Source organism: Gorilla gorilla, chromosome X (assembly GCF_029281585.2).
Source record: "Gorilla gorilla gorilla isolate KB3781 chromosome X, NHGRI_mGorGor1-v2.1_pri, whole genome shotgun sequence".
Lineage (NCBI taxonomy): Eukaryota > Metazoa > Chordata > Mammalia > Primates > Hominidae > Gorilla > Gorilla gorilla.
In genome coordinates, this window is record NC_073247.2 from 113,022,666 (window position 1) to 113,044,223 (window position 21,558).

The 21,558-nt window shown below is 45.8% G+C and overlaps 1 protein-coding gene across 8 annotated transcripts in view; it reads left to right on the forward strand.

The window, feature by feature from the left end:
- Window positions 1–21,558, forward strand: part of DRP2 (dystrophin related protein 2) — a 149,461-nt gene that overhangs the window by 56,564 nt on the left and 71,339 nt on the right. For 3 of the 8 annotated variants that reach the window (XM_031006068.2, XM_055376573.2, XM_055376574.2), the window contains 12 exons: window positions 761–835; window positions 1,760–1,961; window positions 2,184–2,269; window positions 4,090–4,247; window positions 4,584–4,750; window positions 6,272–6,383; window positions 8,084–8,220; window positions 8,518–8,583; window positions 8,843–8,908; window positions 9,776–9,919; window positions 11,949–12,186; window positions 13,685–14,126. In XM_031006068.2, coding sequence (XP_030861928.2) covers window positions 761–835; window positions 1,760–1,961; window positions 2,184–2,269; window positions 4,090–4,247; window positions 4,584–4,750; window positions 6,272–6,383; window positions 8,084–8,220; window positions 8,518–8,583; window positions 8,843–8,908; window positions 9,776–9,919; window positions 11,949–12,186; window positions 13,685–13,948 — 1,715 coding nt within the window. In that variant the 3' untranslated portion in view covers window positions 13,949–14,126. The other 5 variants (XM_063703347.1, XM_019019562.4, XM_004064508.5 and 2 more) reach the window with 4 other exon arrangements.

Sequence of the window (21,558 nt, forward strand, 5' to 3'; positions counted from 1 at the left end):
TATCTTTGCCTACTGTGAGAGACTCATCATTATGTTTGTTGCACATTTTATCCATGCTGATGCATGTGACTACAGTTCATTCTTTTTTACCACTATAGAATGTTCCATTGTATATAGCACAGTTTCTGCTGTTGACAGACACGTGGGTCATTTCTTGTTTTAAGCTAATGAGGACAGTGCTGCTGAGGAGTTTCTTGTATGTGTCTTCCAGTACATGTGTGCAAAGATTTCTCTGGGGCATGTTTTTCAGTCTGCAGGTCATAACATCATTTCAGTGTGTTGTGACAAACATTTAAAAAGTTGAAATAGACCAGGAAATATTAATATGCAACAGATCCTTAGCAAGAGTCATAGTTGATATTAATTTTGTTGTTTTCACTCTATCCAATCTAGTAAGGAATTGCTTCCTGAAATGTTTGATTTAGTTATTTTTACATATACACATGTATGCTATAAAATGAATTTCATGCTGTAAGTCTTGATCAAAAAGCACTTGCAAGTCACTGCTCTGGGATATATAGCTGGCTGGGTGGTGGGATATGTGACTGTTCCATTTTACTAGGTGATACCAAGTTGTTTTCAAAGATGATTGTGTCAGTTCACACTTTCACTGGCAGTTCTCATTCATCCCCACTCTTGTTGACACTTGCTATTGTCAGACATCTATTTGTTGCCAGTCTGGTGGGTGTAAAATGGTATCTTGTTGCGGCTTTAACTTGAATTTTTCTGATCTGAGTGGGTCTCTCTCCATTCTTTGCAGCTGATCTGAACAACATTAAGTTCTCAGCTTATCGCACTGCCATGAAACTCCGCAGAGTCCAGAAAGCCCTGCGCTGTACGTCTCCTGTTGTACTTCCCTATGACGTTCACCACCCCTCTCCTGTTCCTCATCTGTCTGCTGTTTCTCATTTTCCTCCCACCTTGGCAAAGGTTGTTGATTGGCTTGGTGGAAACTCTCCAAAGCCTGCAATATACTAGCTGTCAACTTCTGCTCTTCCCAGTTCCCTTCCACTCTCGCTAGGCCCCAGACGTGTTTCCAAATTAACCCCACTGTTATGCTCCTCCTTGACCCTTTTCCCATGCTCAGTATGTATAATCAAGCAACTGCTTTGTGACAGAAAGTACTGCAACCCATGATTTGCCATCTTGGGGTTATTGGATGTAGCAGCAAAACTGTTGAAGCAAATACCAGTGGTTAGGGAACAGTGTGGCGGCAGATATAATATGCCTTCTGGCCTTTCTCGGAGACACTGTTCATTCAGACTTCCTGGCTCAGGCATGTCTGGCTAGGCTGAGCCAGCATTTGGGGGTAATTAAGATGTCCTCTTGATGTGTGTCACATTTCCCCAACCATACCTGAGCCTTCATTGCTGGTGTCTAGGTTCTCAGAACAAAACTTACAGATGAACCTATTTGCAATTGAAACTCATGCAAAGACAGAAACTTAAAATGGGATTTGATCCCTTGGGAGTTAGTACAACATAGGAGTTGAGTTTACTCATGTCCCATCATCTTTTTGAAACTGATGTCAAAGAACATTGGATATAAAAACATGTTGGGTTAATTTGAGGAACATTTTGCTGCCTTCTGCCTCCTTGGATGAGGGTCTTAGTAAAGGACAAGCTTGTATCATATTTGCAAATGGTTGATCTGGAGATTGAGTCAAATTTGGTGATGCTGGTGGCTTTATCTCCTTATTTAATCCCTGGGGTTCTACTTTTGGCTATATTTTTTTTCTCTTCTCTTCTTTCCTTACCAGTGGACCTGGTAACTTTAACCACAGCCCTGGAAATCTTCAATGAGCATGATCTGCAGGCCAGTGAGCACGTGATGGATGTGGTAGAGGTCATTCACTGCCTGACTGCCTTATATGAACGTTTGGAGGAGGAAAGAGGCATCCTGGTCAACGTGCCACTCTGTGTGGACATGAGCCTCAATTGGCTCCTCAATGTTTTTGATAGGTAAGGGCTTTCAGCTCTGGAAGGCTCCAGGATAAAATTCAATGGGATATCTCAAGTGGGCCTGGTGGGAAGGTGTTGCTCCCATAGTAGACTTGGACCCAGCTCAGCTTGGGGCATGGTTGGAACAGGGCCCTGCTGGGATCAACTTTGTGAGGGAAATGATTGCCAAGATGTTAACCCTTTACATACATTCATATTCTCAGTCTCTTCTTTTAAACCTAGTGGTCGCAGCGGAAAGATGCGGGCATTGTCTTTTAAGACTGGCATTGCATGCTTGTGTGGCACGGAAGTGAAGGAAAAACTTCAGTGTGAGTATAACTCCAAAGTGTGGAGTGGTGTTGGATAGAGGGAGAGGTGTTGCTGGGAGGAGGAAGGGTGTAAGATAAGCAGAAAGTACATCTTGTGACTCAGCAGAGGGCTACTTGGGCTTATGATGCTACCTTATGATGCTCCTTGGTTCACACTGTTGCAAAGAACACATGACAGCCAAAGGACAAGATGGGCCTAAGGCCTATTACTATTCCCAGTGTCACTCCAACGGGCTTCATTCCTTCTGAACTGATGGAAGTACTTAGTCAGGATCTATGTTGGCATTTTGAGGTACCCAGGGCCCTGATGTTCTAGTTGCATTCCCCTGTGGCCTATCAGGCTTAACCCTCTTCCAGTCTGAAGCTCAAGCCATGTCACTAGAGACTTCTTATATACACAGGCAGGGCACAATAATACCCAATATCTGGGAGGCGGACACTATGTTCTTCTGTAGTTTTTCACATCTTTGGCTTATAGTACCTTTGCGTTCCCCTCTGTCCTCCATCTTGTGTTCAGCATTTTGAACTTCTCAGTAGCAGCATGATTAGTTGTTGAGTCCTAATGTGTGACTGCTAAATGGGGTGAGTGCTAAGTTAAATTAGACGTGGTCCCTGCTTCCAGTGATTTACAGTCCAGAGGAGGAGATGGAAGTACACAGAAAGCATTTTTTAGAAAGTACTGATGAGAATAATCCAAATGGCCAAAAATATATCCTATATCATATGACAGAAAAGAGACAGATGACAGCAGTCTGGAAAAACTTTACAGGGAAGAGAACGTTTCCAAACATGTTCATGGCTATGATATTATGTATTTCCTTGCAATGGGATGAACAGTGATTATTTATCATCAATTTAAAAGTAAGGAAACTGGGCTGGGCATGGTGGCTCATGCATGTAATCCCAGCACTTTGGGAGGCCGAGGTGGGAGGATCACTTGAGCCCAGAAGTTCAAGTCCAGCCTAGACAACATAGTGAGACTCCATCTCTAATTTTAAAAAGTAAGGAAACTGCAGCATAGAGAGGTTCATGACTTACCTATCATTCTACAACTAGGCAGTAATGGACCCAGAACTCGAACCTAGGCTCTCTGCCTTCTATTTCTGTGTATTTTCTAAGCCTTAATCAAGGTATGAAGCAGACAGAGAATAACCTCTGGAGGAGGTTTGCTAAGGCTGAATTGGGATGTGGAAGGGAACAGTCCTAGAAGGGCTTAAATAACCCATATACAAAGATAAGTATCATAGTAGATTCCACAATGACTTAGAGATAATTTTTAGATGATCAGATGTTTTGAATTAGCTTCTCTTTTTGGATTATGCATGCCAGTGTTTCCTTCCATTTGTGTGGACAATTGAGAGATTACTGCAGTGTCAGACTACATAAACAGGAGAGATGGTATGGCAGCCTGACTGTGACTCATGTTCAGGTGCCCCTGAGCCCGTACCCCATCATCCTGCTTCTGGAAGAATCTGTTTTCCCAACAGTATCATATCTGTGTCTGGCACTGCTCTTACACACAGTGCACTCAACCTCTCTCTCTCTTGCTTTCACTCTCTCTCACTCTTTCTCTCTCTGTCTCCCCCTCCCCCTGATATTATCTCTTTGTGTTGGCCTGATTTTTCTCTCTGAACTCAGAGAATGCTCTTTTTAGAACTCGGCTACTAGAAGGTCAGGGATAGACCTCTATGTAGTCCAGTTTGAAAAGTCATTAGCTCAGTCTGTGCTCTTTCCCTATTTTCCTTTTCTGCCCTTTCTCCTCACCATTCTCCGGCCATTCCTGTGTCGGGGTTGGCCATTCTTGACGGTGGGGCCAGCAGACCTCTTCAGCCAAGTGGCCAACTCAGGCAGCCAGTGTGACCAGCGCCACCTTGGTGTCCTGCTTCATGAGGCCATTCAGGTGCCCCGTCAGCTGGGTGAAGTGGCAGCCTTTGGGGGCAGCAATGTGGAGCCCAGTGTCCGTAGTTGCTTCCGTTTTGTGAGTATGGAACTGGGGAGTGGGGGAGGGAAGGAAGGTTGCAGGAAGGGTGGGAAGAAGGGAAGGAGGACTACGAGCTAGGCTTTTGATCTGAAGTACGCAGATGCAAGGGAGTTTATTGGGATGGAACAACAGGGCAGAGGGTTCTCTGGGCTCTAGAATCATAGTCCTGTTAGGGAGGGTGTCAGCTCAACTAGCACAGGGCAGAACGTGAACATCTCTGGAGAACAGGCCAACCCAGCCCCTGCTGGTTCTCCTGCCCCTCTGAGGGCTGCCATTCTAGGGATAAGACACTTTGGGCCTCAGTCATTCCCATTGGTCTTCTTGTTTCCGTAGAGCACCGGGAAGCCAGTCATTGAAGCATCCCAGTTCCTGGAGTGGGTCAACCTGGAGCCCCAGTCCATGGTGTGGCTGGCTGTTCTGCATCGGGTCACCATTGCTGAGCAAGTGAAGCATCAGACCAAGTGCTCTATCTGTAGGCAGTGCCCCATCAAGGGGTTCAGGTAGGGAAAACAATACCTGCTGGGATGATAATAATAAATATGTCATGTGACATATAACTCAGATATTATAAAATAAAGTGTCACCTAATTATTATATAATTACAGCTAGTCTATTGTACATTATTATATACTGTTATAATCCTTTATATTGCAGAATGTTTAATTGTTTTTAAATGGGAAGTGAGGAAATATTTTGTTTTAGTTGTATTATAAAGTATTACAGACCTACAAAAATGTATAGAAGAACATAGGTGTAAGAGCACCTATGTACTAAATGGTATGCCAGCAAATGGTTCACAACCTACTCTCTAGAAAGAAAAAAGGAAACCCGATCTGTAGCATTTGCTAATTTCTGTGATGTATATACTCCCACTGTGAATGACATCAGGCTATTTACAGGAGGTCTCTGAGCAGAGTCAGAAACAGATCCTCAGTTGCACACCATTTATATAGTATGTCAACCATGCAGATACAATAGATGTTAAGTAACCTCAAGAACATAGAGAGTAGCAAAGTAATTAGGAAGTAATGAGTTTTGAGTATTTATTACCTTTGTTTGTAATATAATTTATTTAATTGTGAGTTTATATAATTTAATAATGGCTAGATTTAACAACTGGCTTAGAAAACCCCTGAAATTTTAACAGCCAACTGTCGTGAGCTGGTATGAGCTGGCATCAGCACACCACAGTATATACCCGTGACCAACTTAAGGAATAAAACATTATTGCAATACATCTGAGGTCTCCTTGATTATATTTCCCTCCTTCCCCAACAAAGGTAACCACTATCCTGGATTGGACTTTCATCATAAAACACTCAACTTTTTACCTTTGTAAAACACTAACCCACAACTCTCCCTGTCATCACCCTGCTTTTCGTAAGATGAGCAAATTAGGCACACAGCTAGTTAGTGGTAGATCTAGACTAGATATTGGATCATATGACTCCTCTAAGTCTAGGCATTTCACTGTCCTATGCTACAAGGTTGGGCAGTTCAGCCAAGCTTTGGAAGTAGATCTGAAGGGCTATTCTTTATTCTGCAATAATAGGTATATTATTATGAACAACCTTTGGAAATAACTTTTAGCCAACTTAGCCAAGGCTAGTAGAAAGAACTGCCTTCATATTGGAAGTGTAATTTCTCCAGGGTAGGTAGTGGTCCCTGGGAGCCTGGACCTGTTTGGGCCATCCTTGTTTAGAAGGCCATTTGATATGATGAGATATTTACCCCTGCTTCCCTCCCATCTCCCTTAAACAAAGGTGGTGAGACAATGCTATTTCCCACACTTCCTGGGAATCTGGCCTTGTGATTTCACAGAGATTTATGGTCTCTAGAATAAAGTTATTCATCTATTGAGAACTCAGCCACTGCTATGTATACGAGGTTGGGCATGTTATGGCTCCATGCCTCATTCATCCCCTTCTACTGTGTGTGTATATTTTAATGTTAGGGGAACAGCGGGGAGGTCACTGTGGCACGCTGGACTCTTTTTCCTACTACATCTCCTCTCCCCCAAGGTACCGGAGTCTGAAGCAATTCAACGTTGACATCTGCCAGACCTGCTTCTTGACAGGCAGGGCCAGCAAAGGCAATAAGCTGCACTACCCCATCATGGAGTATTACACACCGGTATGAAGCCTCCAGGCTGGGTGGGAGGGTTAGGCAGCTCTCAGGTACTAGGCCTTGATCCACTTTGCCCAGCATTGGCTCATTGTTTTCTGCTCTCTTGTGGGGAGCATTCTCCAAGGAGCTCTGGTGATTCACTGGTTTGGGAAATTCAGGCCTCTCTATTCTTCCAGCAGAGCTTCTCCCTCACCAGGCCTGGCCACAGCTGGCCCAGGACACTCTCAGCCATTTAAAGGGCACTCACTGTTTTACTGCAGAGAAAAGTCTCAGGAAAAACAAAACAAAGCAAAACAAACAAACAAACAAACTAAAACAGAGAGAGCAAGGCAGTTCCAGGTGATTCGCCTTCCATTGCTCACTTGAGTTTTTCCTGGCTAGCTTCCTATATTGCTTCTGTACTGGGTTGCTCAGTCTTTCCCTGATGCTTTGTCATTATTTCTACCCCTTCTAGTCAGTACCAAAGCTTATGCTCAAATTAATTATTCATCCCTTGGAGGGAAAAAAGAAAGGTATGTCCTTTACCTGGACCCCCAAACTCCACTTGGTTTTCCCTGGTAACCATGTCCTCCATACCTGCCTTAGCCCAGTTCAGTCAGCATCCCTGAACTCCAGCCACAGAGTTGCTCCTGTGCTGTGTTTAAAACCCACAGCTCCATGCTTAGCTTCCAGCACTGACTCTGCTCCCTACTCATCTTTATCCTTTTCTGTCCCCGCAGATGCTCCCAAAGCCCTGATCATATCCCCAGCTCCCACCACTGCTCTCTCTCCCCTATTCTGTCTCCTATTTTTCTTTTTTTTTTTAGAATTTTTTTTTTAATTTTACTTTCACCTTTTTTTTTTTTTTTGAGACAGAGTCTCACTCTTACCCAGGCTGGAGTGCAATGGTGTGATCTTGGCTCACTGCAACCTCTGCCTCTGAGGTTCGAGCGATTCTCCTGCCTCAGCCTCCCAAGTAGCTAGTGTCTCCTATTTTTCAACCTGTTTCCCCACAATCCATCTGTCCAAGCTTTCATCTCTTCAAATCCTGTTGGCACAGAAACGTGTGGCCTGGTGGGAACAGGGACCATGCCCTTTACTTTTCGTTTATTAGCATTTTAAAGAAAACATTAGAAAAGTCATACATGGAAAACTGGCTGGATCTGGTAGACTGATAATCCTCTACCACCTGCTCATCCTCTACATCCTTAGAATTCATAGAAAAGCTATTTTAAAAATTAACAAACATATGCTCATTATAAAATATTCGAATCATATAAAAGCGTTTAAAGTATAAAAAAAAGGCTGGGTGCCATGGCTCACACCTGTAATCCCAACACTTTGAGAGGCCGAGGTAGGAGGATTTCTTGAGCCCAGGAGTTCAAGACCAGCCTTGGTAACACAGTGAGACCCCTGTCTCTACAAAATTAATTATTATTATTATTTTTGCTTTTAGAGGAACTGAGACAATTAATTTTTTTTAAGTATAAAATGAAAGTCCTCCTGTCTCCTCACCCTGGCCCCCACCCCTCCAGTTCAACTTCCCAGAGGCAACCAGTGTTGAGTTTGGCATATATCCTCCCAGACCTTCTTCTAGGAGCAGGGTATGGTGGGCATGAGCAAGAGTGGATTACCCAGCAGGCTGTCTGCTCTAGCAGAGCAGCCACACCTGCCCAGTATATCTGGAAGCCATTAGGGTAAGTTCCTCTGCCCTGTCTCCTCCTCAGACCACATCCAGTGAGAACATGAGGGACTTTGCCACAACCTTAAAGAACAAATTCCGCTCCAAGCATTATTTCAGCAAACACCCTCAGCGAGGTTATCTGCCTGTGCAATCAGTGCTGGAGGCTGACTACAGTGAGACGTGAGTACTGGTGGCTGAGCAGGGGCTGTGGGCAGCCTCACTGAGCCCGATCGTATGCTGTGAAGGGGCTGAGTCCCGAGTGGGCTAGGAGAATGTTCCAAGGTAAATCCCACTAGTGATAGGGCAGTTCAGCTTGGGCCTGACCTGCACTCTGGCCTGAGAAGTAGACTGGAATCCAGTCTTTGTATTTTGTTCCCATCAGCTCTTGCCCATGTCCATAATGTAGGGAGCAGGAGAGGGAGGAGGAAACAGGCTGCCTAGTCTTTGGTCCTCCGAGTCTTTGCTGCTTTCTTCTAGGCCGGCTTCTTCCCCGATGTTGCCACACGCCGACACACACTCCCGAATTGAGCATTTTGCCAGCAGGTACCACCAGGTTTGCGGGAGGTGGGTGGGAGCTGTTGTAGGAAGTCTGAGGGGAAAGGATCTTCAGTCGGGGCAAGGAGAATGGAGTCAGGGCCAGGGGATGTGCACAGTGGGGTGTGCAGCAGCCAGCAAGGCCCAATACTTAGGAGTAGTTGGGGCAGCTCTCAAAGCCAATGATCCTGTTGTGAGATTAAAGTCCTTGAGATGGAAGCAGGCCCCACATCCTGTTTTCTCTCCTGCCTCTGCTCTTTATTCCTAGGCTTGCTGAGATGGAAAGTCAAAATTGCTCCTTCTTTAATGACAGCTTGTCCCCAGATGACAGCATGTGAGTTTCCACAGCTGCTTATTTGCCAGAAATAGTTCTCCTTGAGATCTTTGTGCCACTGTTTGGGAAGGGTATATCCTCCAGGGAATGGGGGTGTGTGGTGGTTAGGATCCTTAGCTCCCTAAGGAAGGAAGGCTGCTTTCTGGGCACGGTGTTCAGTAAGAAAGGCAGTCTTCCCTCTATCAATCAACCTAGGAAATGAGTGATGTACTAGCTCTCTGCCATCTTTCCAAGTCCCTTCGTGTTGCAAGATCCCATCCTTCTATACACAACTTTGAGGAACGAAGAATATGCCCTCCTCATCTGAAGTTGCAGAAAGGAGCCATTATCTTGTGCTCAAGATGCCAAAGCCCTATCTAGTGCTACACTAACCCTGGGAGACATCAGGGACTTGGCTGAACTATAGCCAAGGGAACTCCCTGGTATGACAGCCCAGAGAAGGGGCCTTGTGTCTCTAGGGAGGTCCCCACCCTGCTCAGAGGTCCTAGGAGCTTCTGGCTACATGGATCAATCTGCCCTGACTGGGACCCAGATCCCTCTAGAGGAAGAGGAAACAAAGGAGGGTAGAGTCGGGGAACAGCACAGAAAGGGAAATGATTTGCTCGTTGTTTCCCGGGGAGGGGGGTGGGCTGTAAGTAGAACCCAGATACCTGCATCCTGAAAACACTCTCTCAATACCCCCAACCACAGCCTCTGCCTCCTTTGAACACTTTCATCCCTCTCAAGCCTCAGTATATGTCCTTTCCCTCTCGATGTGACTTAGAAGTGAATCCTCCAGCATGCATTTCCTGGGGCCTGAGCTGAGAGCTGAGTTGTTTCTCTGTTCAACAACTGGCCACCTACTCTGCTTTCCCCACACCCATGCAGAGATGAGGACCAGTACCTGCTGCGGCACTCCAGCCCCATCACAGACCGGGAGCCAGCCTTTGGACAGCAGGCTCCATGCAGTGTGGCCACAGAAAGCAAAGGGGAGCTACAGAAGATCCTGGCCCACTTGGAAGATGAGAACCGGTGGGTGTGATGATAGCAGAAATCTGTGTGGGTTCTTGAGGCAGACAGATTGAATTTAAGTCCAGGCACTTCTACATCCTAGCTGTCTGACCTTGAGCAAGTTACTTATATTCTGTAATCCTCTATTTCCTTATCTGTAAAACGGGGATGATGATCATCAAACCTGCCTCCTAGGGTCACTTGTGAAGACCAAATGAGATCAGGCATATAATGTGTTTGGCTCAGTGCCTGGCTTGTAGTAAGGGTTCAATAAATGCTAGCTATTATAATAATTATTTGAAAACTTTTAAATTTTTTTTTTTTTTGAGACAGAGTCTCACTCTGTTGCCCAGGCTGGAGTGCAGTGTCATGATCTCGGCTCACTGCAACCTGTGGCTCCTGAGTTCAAACGATTCTCATGCCTTAGCCTTCCAAGTAGCTGGGACTACAGGCATGCACCACCATGCCTGGCTAATTTTTTTTTTTTTTTTGTATTTTTAGTAGAGACGGGGTTTCACCATGTTGGCCAGGCTGGTCTTGAACTCCTGACCTCAAGTGATCTGCTCACCCCGGCTTCCCAAAGTGCTGGGATTACAGGCATGAGCCACTGTGCCCGGCCTGAATCCTTTTAATGTAACCCAAATTTTTCGAAGAACACACGAGATGCAAGCAGAGAGAATGCATAGAGAAAACAGGAAGAGGGTATGACATGTTCCTGCCCTCAGAGGCCTTTCAATGTTGGAAGTGGAAAGAAATGTGTATCACCTAGTAAAAGTATTCCAGAGGACAATGACACTACATAGAGCGTTGGAGGTCTGGAATAGGGATGGTGAAGAAGAATACAGGGAAGACATGACTTTCCATAAAGTAAAGGTGGCAGCAGGTACCTAAGGAGGGTCCAAGCCACTTATGGGGCATGAAGTAGAATTCATAGTACCCCTTAGAGCAGTGCTTTGCAAACAGTAGTGCATAAGATAGTCACTTGGGAAGCTTGGTAAAATACAAATTCTAAGTCACAGGTCTGGGTGGTGGGGCCTGAGTTTTTGCATTTCTCACTAGCTCCCAGTGGATGCCCATACTGCTGTTCCACAGACCACACTTGGAGTAGCAAGTCTTTAGAACAGTGCTACTCAGAGTTTGGAGAGCAGACCAGGGCCAGTTTGTGACCAGTCCAAGGCAAGATAAAAAAAAAAAGAGAGTAAGCTTTTAGAAACTTTTACAGCAATTTGACATTGCTGTGATATTCAAGCACCAAATTAGTAGGCTCATCTCATTGAATAGGGTAGAGACCAGTTTAAGTGTTGTTGAACTTGTGTGATGAATTACGTGGTGTGAGCTATGTACTAGTCATGTGCATTGGGACCACATACTGGTCCACAACAGAGTGAAAAAAAAAAAAACCTGGATTTTTGCCATGAATCATTTGAGAAACACTGCCTTTGAGCAGCAGTCCGCAGGCCCTGGGAAACACTGGGCTGAGAGTGACTGTTCTGTTGTAAATAAAGAAAAAACGAGCAAAGCCAAAAGTGATATCCCCAAAAGTAGGCCACCTGTTTGGAATTTGTTTTTTTGATGACCCAGCCTGGGTGTTCAAAGTGGGCCAAAGAGGAGGATTGTGGAGAGAAGAGGCAAGACAGGTGGTCTCTTGTTTATGTTATGTTTTCCCTTGGAATCTAAACATCTAAAAATGGAGTAGGTGAGTCAGTGGCCCTAATGCTTCCTTTATTTGCAGACTGTGTTTCTGCCTGATTTTAAGGTCAGAATTAATCCCTAAAGCAGCACATCAAAGCCCTGAGACATTTCTTACACAAAATGTCAACTTTCTCTGCTCTGAGGTCTCAGGATGGCAGAGTAAATGACATACGTGCTGGAGAGGAAGTGGATGTGGCCACTCAAGCAAGAGCACAGCTGGGGGTGGGGGTGGGGGTGGGGGTGAGGTGGGGTGGAAGAGCACAGGGATTGTTCACACCTAGGCCTGAGGGGACATCTGAAACCTGGACAGTCAGAGCCCTGTTAGAGCCATAGGTCTTGGTGTCTCTCTCCATGGCAGGATTCTCCAGGGAGAGCTGAGGCGCCTGAAGTGGCAGCATGAGGAGGCAGCTGAGGCACCCAGTCTGGCTGACGGCTCCACTGAGGCAGCACCAGACCACCGCAATGAGGAGCTTCTGGCCGAAGCCCGTATCCTTCGGCAACATAAGAGCCGCCTGGAGACGCGCATGCAGATCCTCGAAGATCACAACAAGCAGCTAGAGTCCCAGCTGCAGCGTCTGAGGGAGCTTCTCCTGCAGGTGAGGCTGGAGACAGGAAGAGAGCCAGGGCGGCCTCTGAGCCCAGGGGAAGGGCTGGGGAGCTGAGGGCTGTGGCAAAGAAGACACAAGAGAGAGCTCCTTGGCAGTGGCTGTCAGGTAACTTCCTGAAGAGAACTGGGCCTGCGGTTGGTGGGGGGCGGGGGAAAGAAGAGACTGGTATGGTCACATCTTCAGCCAACTCTCTTCCACCTACCTTCCATGCCACCCTGTGTGTCACTCTCCAGCCACTGTGGGGCCTGGGGCAGAGAGAAGACTTCTGAGGGCTTATTTCTTCACAGCCCATTGGAATCCCATACTAAAAGAACAAACTTCAAAAATCATCTAAAACATTGATTTTGCTAGTATGGTATTTGCTAGAAAGAAGTGGGTTTGGACAAGTTTGGCAAGAGAAAGATTAGTGCTATCTAAGGGTGTTTCTTGTTACTTTTTGCACCTTTCATCTCTGAGAGGCAATGTGTATGCTGTGGTAAGGCTCTGGAGTCAGGCAGCTCTGGGTTTGCATGTGGCTCTGCCAATTGACTGTGGGGTGTTTGGACAGTTAGTTAACCTCTCTAAGCCCCAGTTTCCTCATCTGTACAACAGAGATGGTAACAGTACCAACTTCATAGAATTGTGGTGAACATAAAAGGAGATAACGCATTTATGGAATTTAGCATGATGCCAGGAATTTAGTACACACTTCATAAATGTTACCTATTATTGTCATTATATGTAATGGAAAATACCACTCTTCTGCCTCTTCCCCAGATCCTCCAAGGAATGGCCTCTATGGATTCCTGGAGGTTTCTAACATATGCTATGTCATGAACCAAGGATCAGGTGTGAAACTCTACATTTCCAGAGAGAATTGTGTTCTAAATAGCTTAATTATAGCTGAAATGACAGCAAGAGACCTTTAGGTACAATGCCATTCTTTAATTAATTAATTAATTAATTAATTAATTTTCAAGACAGAGTTTGGCTCTTGTTGCCCAGGCTGGAGTGTAATGGCTTGATCTCAGCTCACTGCAACCTCCGCCTTCCGGGTTCAAGCGATTCTCCTGCCTCAGCCTCCCAAGTAGCTGGGATTACAGGCATGGGTCACCATGCCCGGCTAATTTTGTATTTTTAGTGGAGACGGGGTTTCTCCATGTTGGTTAGGCTGGTCTTGAACTCCTGACCTCAGGTGATCCGCCTGCGTCAGCCTCCCAAAGTGCTGGGATTACAGGCGTGAGCCACCGCGCCCAGCCTACAGTGCCATTCTTATAAGAACTGGGAGCCTTTGACACATGTTAAAGGAAGAAGGTAATGGGTAATTCAATATTCTAAGAAGTTTCCTAAAAGTGGAAGCCACTGTTTTAGGTAATACCAAAAGCTTCTTAAAGTCTAAGGGTAAAGGGATGGTATGAAGTCTCTCAGGTCCCTTCTAAGCTCAGGAGTCTGTCAAAGTAAGGTTAGGAAGGCAAATCCACTTAAGTCATGCCTTACCTCTTGCTAGCCACCCACCGAATCAGATGGCAGTGGCTCTGCAGGCTCGTCCCTAGCTTCCTCTCCACAGCAGTCAGAAGGCAGTCACCCCCGGGAGAAGGGACAGACTACTCCAGACACCGAGGCTGCAGGTGAGTTCCCCTGGCCCTTCCCAGCCCCTTTCTCCATGGCTTTGTCCTGCCCTCGATTTCCTGCCCAAGGCTTTGCGGGGCTGGGACTGGTTTCTCCTCTTGGCTTTGTGCTTAGGGTCAGGGATGATTGGTTTACTGATTGATTAATTCATATGCTTATTCCACAAATAAATGTACATTGAGCACAACCTATGTATTAGGCATTGTGCTGGGAAGATGCAAATGCTGCGGGCAGGTCTGCCCTTCAGCTGGCAGAATTCTATCTGGCCCCTTGGCCTCATAAAGGAGTCTCTAGTTCTCTTCTCAAATCTCTGTTTTTTAACCCAGATGATGTGGGGTCAAAGAGCCAGGATGTCAGCCTGTGCTTGGAGGACATCATGGAGAAACTCCGTCATGCCTTCCCCAGTGTGCGAAGTTCTGATGTGACTGCCAACACCCTGCTGGCCTCTTGATAGAGCCAGATCCCCATCCTATAGTTCATAATCCTCTCCTGGTTCCGATCAAAGCCTTTCCTCAGCCTTCACCCAACCTTTCCAGTTTCCACTGGCCCCACATTCCTCAACTAGTATTATTTGGGCTCTGGGCAGCAGCAGGGATCTGGTGGTATGTAAGGTGGATGCGGGCAGTGATGGGGGAAGGGGAGGCATGATTCTTCTGACTCTAGAAATGTTCCCTTTAATCTTCAAGTTCGAGGTCAGCCCTTTAAGTACCTTTCTGTTGCAGCCCAGGCAAATATCACTTGGCCATTCAGATGGGGAGCAGAGAAGCTGCCTTGTAGAGCTAAGTGATACATGTTGGCCCCTCTTCCTTCTCTGTGGAATTATGGAGAGAGAGAAGCCTAATTACCCCAAGGTTCCATCCAGCATTATGAATCCACAGGGTTTACCCCTACTCTCTGGCGCAACTCAGGGAGGCAAAAGGGTATCCCCGAGACACCTTCCCCACCCCAAGTGCCCCTGAAAAAGTCTGGGCAGTGTGTGTTCTATTACTTCAGCTCCAGGACAGATTGCTAACCGTCCTAATGCTACCTAGGTATTGGTTTCTCCTCAAATATCTTCATTTTCTTTAGCCTCGGTCCCTGACAGACCTTCCTTAAGGGGAGAACAGTTCATTCTGGTTCTTCTACGTTATATTTGGAAGCATTAAATCCATACTTATGGGTTTAGATTTTTTTTTTTTTTTGCCCCACATCTTCCTATTTCTTAAAGTCCTCAGCATTTTGAGAGACCCACTGAGTTGCGAGTTGCTCTGGAAACCCGGCTGAAGCCACCCTTTGCTCCTCTGAGTCTGTCCTCACAGACCTGAGGACACAGTGGCAGCTTGCTGAGCAAGGGAGTGTTGCTTTCCTTGGGTGAGGAAGAGGAAGCCCACCTCAAGTCTGGAGTAGTATGACTGCCATCCAACACCCTTCCAGGCTGTGACCCTTCTAGCTCTCAGGCTGAATCAGGTGAGGTGGCTGATTGTCCCCAGCTAATCATAAGGCATTTGCAACTGGCCACTGTGTGCAGTGGCCCCTCCATAGGAGCCACAGGCCACAAATCAGGAAGCTGGCCATTTTCCACCCAGACAACAACAGCAAGGCCGTCCTGTGCCTAAAATTGTTATTTCTAACTCTGGAAGGTGAATCCAATCCTCAAACTGAACTAACTCTTCCTAGGCGACATATACCATGATCTCTTTATCCAGAAACTGTTCAGAATAGATAGTAGGGGTGGGGGAGTGGGCTTGGGAATGTTGAATAGATTCAGAGCCCACTTAGGCAACTTTCTCCCAAGAGGAGCTTTATAACCTAGAGCCCTGCAGTTGACTTCATTTGCCTAAGTTTATATACATACATATCTATTCTACATATCTACTGTACATCAGTGCTCTCCTGGCCTCACTCACACATTAAATTCTAATACCTCTTGAAGTATTAATGTTCTGCCTTGCTCTTTGTTAGCCCCAGCCTCTGGTTGGAAAGATAGATGTATCCTGGCTGCTCCCCTAGGATATCTCTCTCCATTGATGTTTGGGGTGGGCTGTCCTCAAGACCAAAGCAACAGAAACCTGTGGTCACAGAGAATCTAACAGGAAGAGTCACTGTTCTCTTCACTCATTCCAAATCTTGTTCCCTTGAGACCTGGGCCTTGGGTGAATTTTCCTGGGCTCCCCTAAATGGTTCAGGTGCCAAAATAGAGCAAACCCAAGCTCTGCTCACCCCATGCAGAAAAGGACAAACAGGCCTTTATTAGCCTTTGCCAGCTAAGACACAGAGAACATTCTCTGGTCCTTTCCAGCTCTTATGGTCTCACTCAGGGCTAAAGAAAGCAACAGTTGCCACCACAATCAGGAGGGAGTGACGGTTGGGGTGTTGTATTATAATCCAGCAGTGGGCCAGTGGGTAGAACTGCTAGGAACCTAGTTTGATCTGCAGTAGGGGAGGCAGGGCAGCGGCTTGGGTCCAGAAGCTTAGGGTTGCCTCCTCCACCACTAAGTCACAGGTCCAGGGTGTCAGACTTCACAGCATAACATCTGCCTTAGTGTTCATGAGGTCTCTGGGCAGGATAACTGGGTATCTGGATAGATGGTTGAGCAGGTGGTAGGCAGGCATCAATCATAGAACCTGGGCATCAGTCAGAGTGGGAGCGTATTTGTAGAAGCCTAGATTGTGGGTGGGAATGTGGGACGGAGGGCTCAAGGACTTGGAGGCATATGCCTGCCTAAGCCTTAGGCGGGTACATGTTATGGAGCAATTTTTTACCAGGAAAGTCCTGGAAAATCTTTTCTGTTATCCCCACCCCACCTGAGAGCTCTTGGGCTGCTGAGGGCCTGTGGCAACTGCAGTGGGCCAGGCATGGTAGAAAAGATGTAGATCTTGTTATGTAGGATTTGCGTTGTAGGTGGACTGAAGCAGCAGGTCAAGAGTTGAATTCTCACTAAGGGGTCACTGACATTTTGTGGTCCTGTGTTTACCTTAATGCCTAAGGTGAGTATATTGTTCAAGGGTCCAGGGACAGTCACTGCAGTATGTGTGGGGAATTTTCCCACAGTAAGGTAAATGGATCCTTGGGTACTATGAATCCAACTTGGGGTTGGATTTACCAAAATGTGTTGTATGTTGTTAGACATCTTGTTGTGTATTAGTCTTCTAAGGGTATTGTGCATGGCACTGTGTGGTTTATAGCCCTACACTGGAAGGATGGTGAAGGGAGTTGCTAGATTGATAGCCTAAAGAAAACCTTCTGACTGTGGGATTAGCATCAATGATAAGGAATGTGAGCATTTGCTGGGGTTGTTGTCAAATAGTATCAGAGAACAGTTAGGACTGAGAGGTGATTTCTTCTTGACAGAATTTGATAGAGGCCAAAAAGCCATTATGAGGATACCTCTGCTTCCAGTGACAGCAGAGTGGATTCACATTGATTGGGCATTGTCACGGAAGGCTGACTAGCTGGAGGACATCAGGCTGTGCTATGCTTCCCTAGGGAGGACATGTGCCCTTCCCTCCAGATTAGAAAGGCTAGAATCAAGACTTTCAAGTGCTCATTTTCTTCAAGGTCCAAGGTTGGGAACTATTTCCCTACAGAGAAATCTGTTTGAGTTTCTGGTGCTCCAGGAAATGGGTTGGCAGGACACAGAAATGAGAAACCCTGAGGCCAGGAAGAGGCCAATCCTAGGAGATGTTTTCCCTCCAGATTCATTTTAAGGAATATCTGTGCTTCCTGATGTGTGTGCTTGAGATTTGGGCTCTATATCCAGCATTTGAACTCACATTCTCAGTGGCAGAGTCATGGTCTGTGGCACTATTTCAAGGCCAAAAATCCCATCCAATTTCCCTTCACATAGATGACAGATAAGCAAGAAAGTAGCTGCCTTAACTCGAACAGTTCTGGGAAAAAAACTGGGGGCGTTGTCCTGAGGCTGTGGAGACTTAATTCTTCAGCTGGGTGGTTCCCATAGGAACAAGGAACACTTTAGCTACTTCTTACTCTTTTAACACCAATGGCTGTGGGAGAAGGAAAGGCTCAAGGCCAGGGCTCAGCTCGCAGAGTCCATCTTCTCCCACAGTTGCCACATTTGAGAGGGGGCCTGCTGAATGCCCTTGCTGTCCCCTATGGCAGTATTGAGGCCTGACCGAAGTCTGGTATGCTGCTTGCTGGCTGCAAGAACTGGTCACAGGATGAAAATTGGGGAAAGGATTTGGGGGAGGTGACAAGGGTGGCATGGAAGTCTAGGGGACAAAGGGACAGGGTTGGGAACAAATTGGTTAACTTTGATTGCCACTCACTGTGGTGCTTTCCCCCTTTCCCTTGAATTCTGCTTTGAAAAGAATAAATTTGTACTTGTTTACTTTGGTTCCTCTGGTTATACTCTCTGAGTCTGATATTTCATATCTTTCCCTTATTTGGGGGTGGGAAGAGAGGGTAGACCAAGAAGCCACAGAAGTACTGTAAAACATAAGGCTATCAGATGAGTCCAATACCTGTGGGACACAAAAAGACCTCCCTATTGGGCTCATCTGCCACTGTTACCCGGATTAATCACCTCTCAACATCCTCCCAACCCTCCCCAGATTAGCTAGTTAGCGCCTTATGAGATGAGCTGTATGTAGCAATGGTTTCTAAATTTCATCCTCCCCAATCTGAGGGTTTTTCACCAGCCTGAAGCATTGTAAGAAAAGTCAGGACAATGCATTGAGTTTTCATAAAATTATATTTATTTGGTTTAAAGGTCTACCTTTTATTCTGAGATTACGGATACACACACACACACACACACACTATATATATAGTGTGTGTGTGTGTGTGTATATCCGTAATATATATATAGTATGTGTATGTATATATATATCCATATATATATATATATATATATATATCCTGTGTGTATATATATATATCCTGTCAATAAGTAAAACCCTGTCAGTCCCTCTTTTTCTTTTTCTTTTCTTTTCTTTTTATATTAAGGAGATTATATATATATCGGTAATATATATATAGCATGTGTATGTGTGTGTGTATATATATATATGTCCATCTATATATATATATATATATCCATCTAGATAGATATATATATATCCTGTGTGTATATATATATCCTGTCAATAAGTAAAACCCTGTCAGTCCGTCTTTTCTTTTCTTTTTCTTTTTTTTTTTTTTGAGACGGAGTCTCACTCTGTCACCCAGGCTACAGTGCAGTTGTGCAATCTCAGCTTACTGCAACCTCTGCCTCCTGGATTCAAGCAATTCTCCTGCCTCAGCCTCTCACCAAACTATAGCAACACTGTCCAGTATAAAATAATGCAAGCCACATATGTAATTTTAAATTTTATAGCAGCCATATTACAAAAATAAAAATAGATGGAATTAATTTTAATAATTAACCCAATATATCCACAATATTACCCTTTCAACATGTAATAGTATAAAACAATTATTAATGAGATTTTAAAATATATTTTTAACCAAGTCTTTGGAAATGTCAAGCAAGCTGACACATTCAGCTGGGGGAAACACACACACACACACACACACACACATGAGATCCAGACAGATCCAGACAGTTTATTCCTTATAGAGACAGAAAAAGCAAGATCAGCAATGGTATCAGCTCCCTGCATCCCTCGTCCCACAAAACAATATAACAGGACAACAAAAGGGGCTAGATGACAGGCAACATGAATGGTAGGACCCCCTGGTACTGTGGAGCCAATGCCACACTGCAGCTAAGCAGTTTTATGGCCTGCAACTGTACCCTCTGGAGTGGGAAGCAGGCAGAAAGCCCTATACTTAACTGGAACGAGGGAGGCAGGTGACAAGCTGTCTCATGGCAACCTCCCTCAAGATAGGGAGATGACTGAGAAACGCTCTTGTAGCAAATTCTCACAAGACTGCCTGTCTTCCTGTGTTCCGGGAGGATCACAGGGTGTTATGCCAGGACCTGAGTCAGCCTGCAGTTGAGCCTGGCCTGCGTGGCCTATGTGGATAGTGTAAGGTCATCAGGATGCGGGCACAGAGCAGTTCCTTTATAGAAATCCAGTGTTTATTTTACACTTACTGCACATCTCAACTCAGGCTAGTCATGTGGTGCTCAAAAACCACATGTGCCTAGTGGATACCATATTGAACAGCACAAGTCTGTAGCATACAGAAGTCAAAATCACTGAGCTATAGCAAAGGAAAACTTTCTGAGGTGTCAGAGTGAATGTGTGCATGCGTATGTTGGGGTGGGGTGGAAAGTCAGAACGGCAATAGCTTTGGGTGACTGGAGGGCAGTGGTGAAGCAGCCCCCCTGGGTTACATTGAGAAGTGGTAGCAGAGGAGATGGAGGGGCATCGCAAACACACTAGCTTGCCCTTGCCCCTTCCTGTTGTGTTGTCTTCCCTACCACCCGCCTCTCAGCAGAGCTCTGACTGTTCTCAGGCTGCAGTATCAGACAGAGGCTGTATGAGGGCTCTTCTACCTCTTCCACTCCTGGATGCCCGCTGTGGCACATGTGCCACACTCCCTGGCCTGTCTCTCCAGCATGACCCCAGGGTACTTTCTATCAGTCCCCTGCCTGCCTTTATCTGGAAAGGCCTATCTTCTTTTCAAACTCTGCTTCTTCCCCCACCTTCTACCTCTGACACTCAACTTATTTCCCTCATTCTTTCTCCTTATTCTCATCTTTTAAGTTACGGGTTTCTGAAAAAAACAATCTTTTTAAAATATCATCTTGGTTTTCAAGCAATCCTCGAACTTCTCTCCTAATCTGGGCTCCATTTTGTTTGCCTTTAACATGCCTATCTCCCTTAGTCCTACTTTTTCCCTTGCATTTCCCCCAGCATTCCTGCCGTCTCCATCCCAACTTCACAAGCCCTGTTCATACATGACCTCTCCTTTGCCCATGGCTTAACTTTGACTTGGAGTAGGAGCACTAAAAGTGGCACGGAGAACTTAGGATTATATTTCTTAAAGCAGCACTGACTTTGTCAATTGGGATCAGACCCGGGGCTAGCTGGGCTACTTCCAGAAAACCCCCAGATGCCTCTTGGTGGTAAGCATTGTCACCCATTATTTACAATGAGAAAATAGAGGCTCTAAGAAGCGTAGGGTCGGGCAGGCGTGATGGCTCACGCCTGTAATCCCGGCACTTTGGGAGGCCAAGGCAGGTGGATCACCTGAGGTCAGGAGTTCGAGACCAGCCTGGCCAACATAGTGAAACCCTGTCTCTACTGAAAATACAAAAATTAGCCAGGCATGGTGGCAGCTGCCTGTAATCCTTGCTACTTGGGAGGCTGAGGCAGGAGAATCACTTGAACCCGGGAGGCGGAGGTTGCAGTGAGCCAAAATCGCACCACTGCACTCCAGCCTGGGCGACAGAGCAAGACTCCATTTCAAAACAAACAAAAAAAAGAACCATAGGGGCTTGCCCAAGGCAAGTTCCATCCTTGTGTGAGTTCCACTACAGCATGGTAATTCAACCCAAATATTGGAGCTGCCATTTGTATCACTTCTCTAACCACCCCCCCCCCCCACCCGCTCCATCTCGTATTAACCATATAGCATTGGGATTTGGAGCAAATCTTCTCACCTTAACAATACAGCATTGGGATTTTATTTGCTTAGTTCATTAGGAGTTACCCTAAGAACTCTGGAAGGATGCCCCAAGGCTAATAGCATCTTCTGCCATTTTCTAATCAGAGTGCTATGGTCCGAATGTGTCCCCCAAAATTCATATGTTAGGATATAATCAGTAATGTGTTAGTATTAAGAGGTAGGGTTTTTGG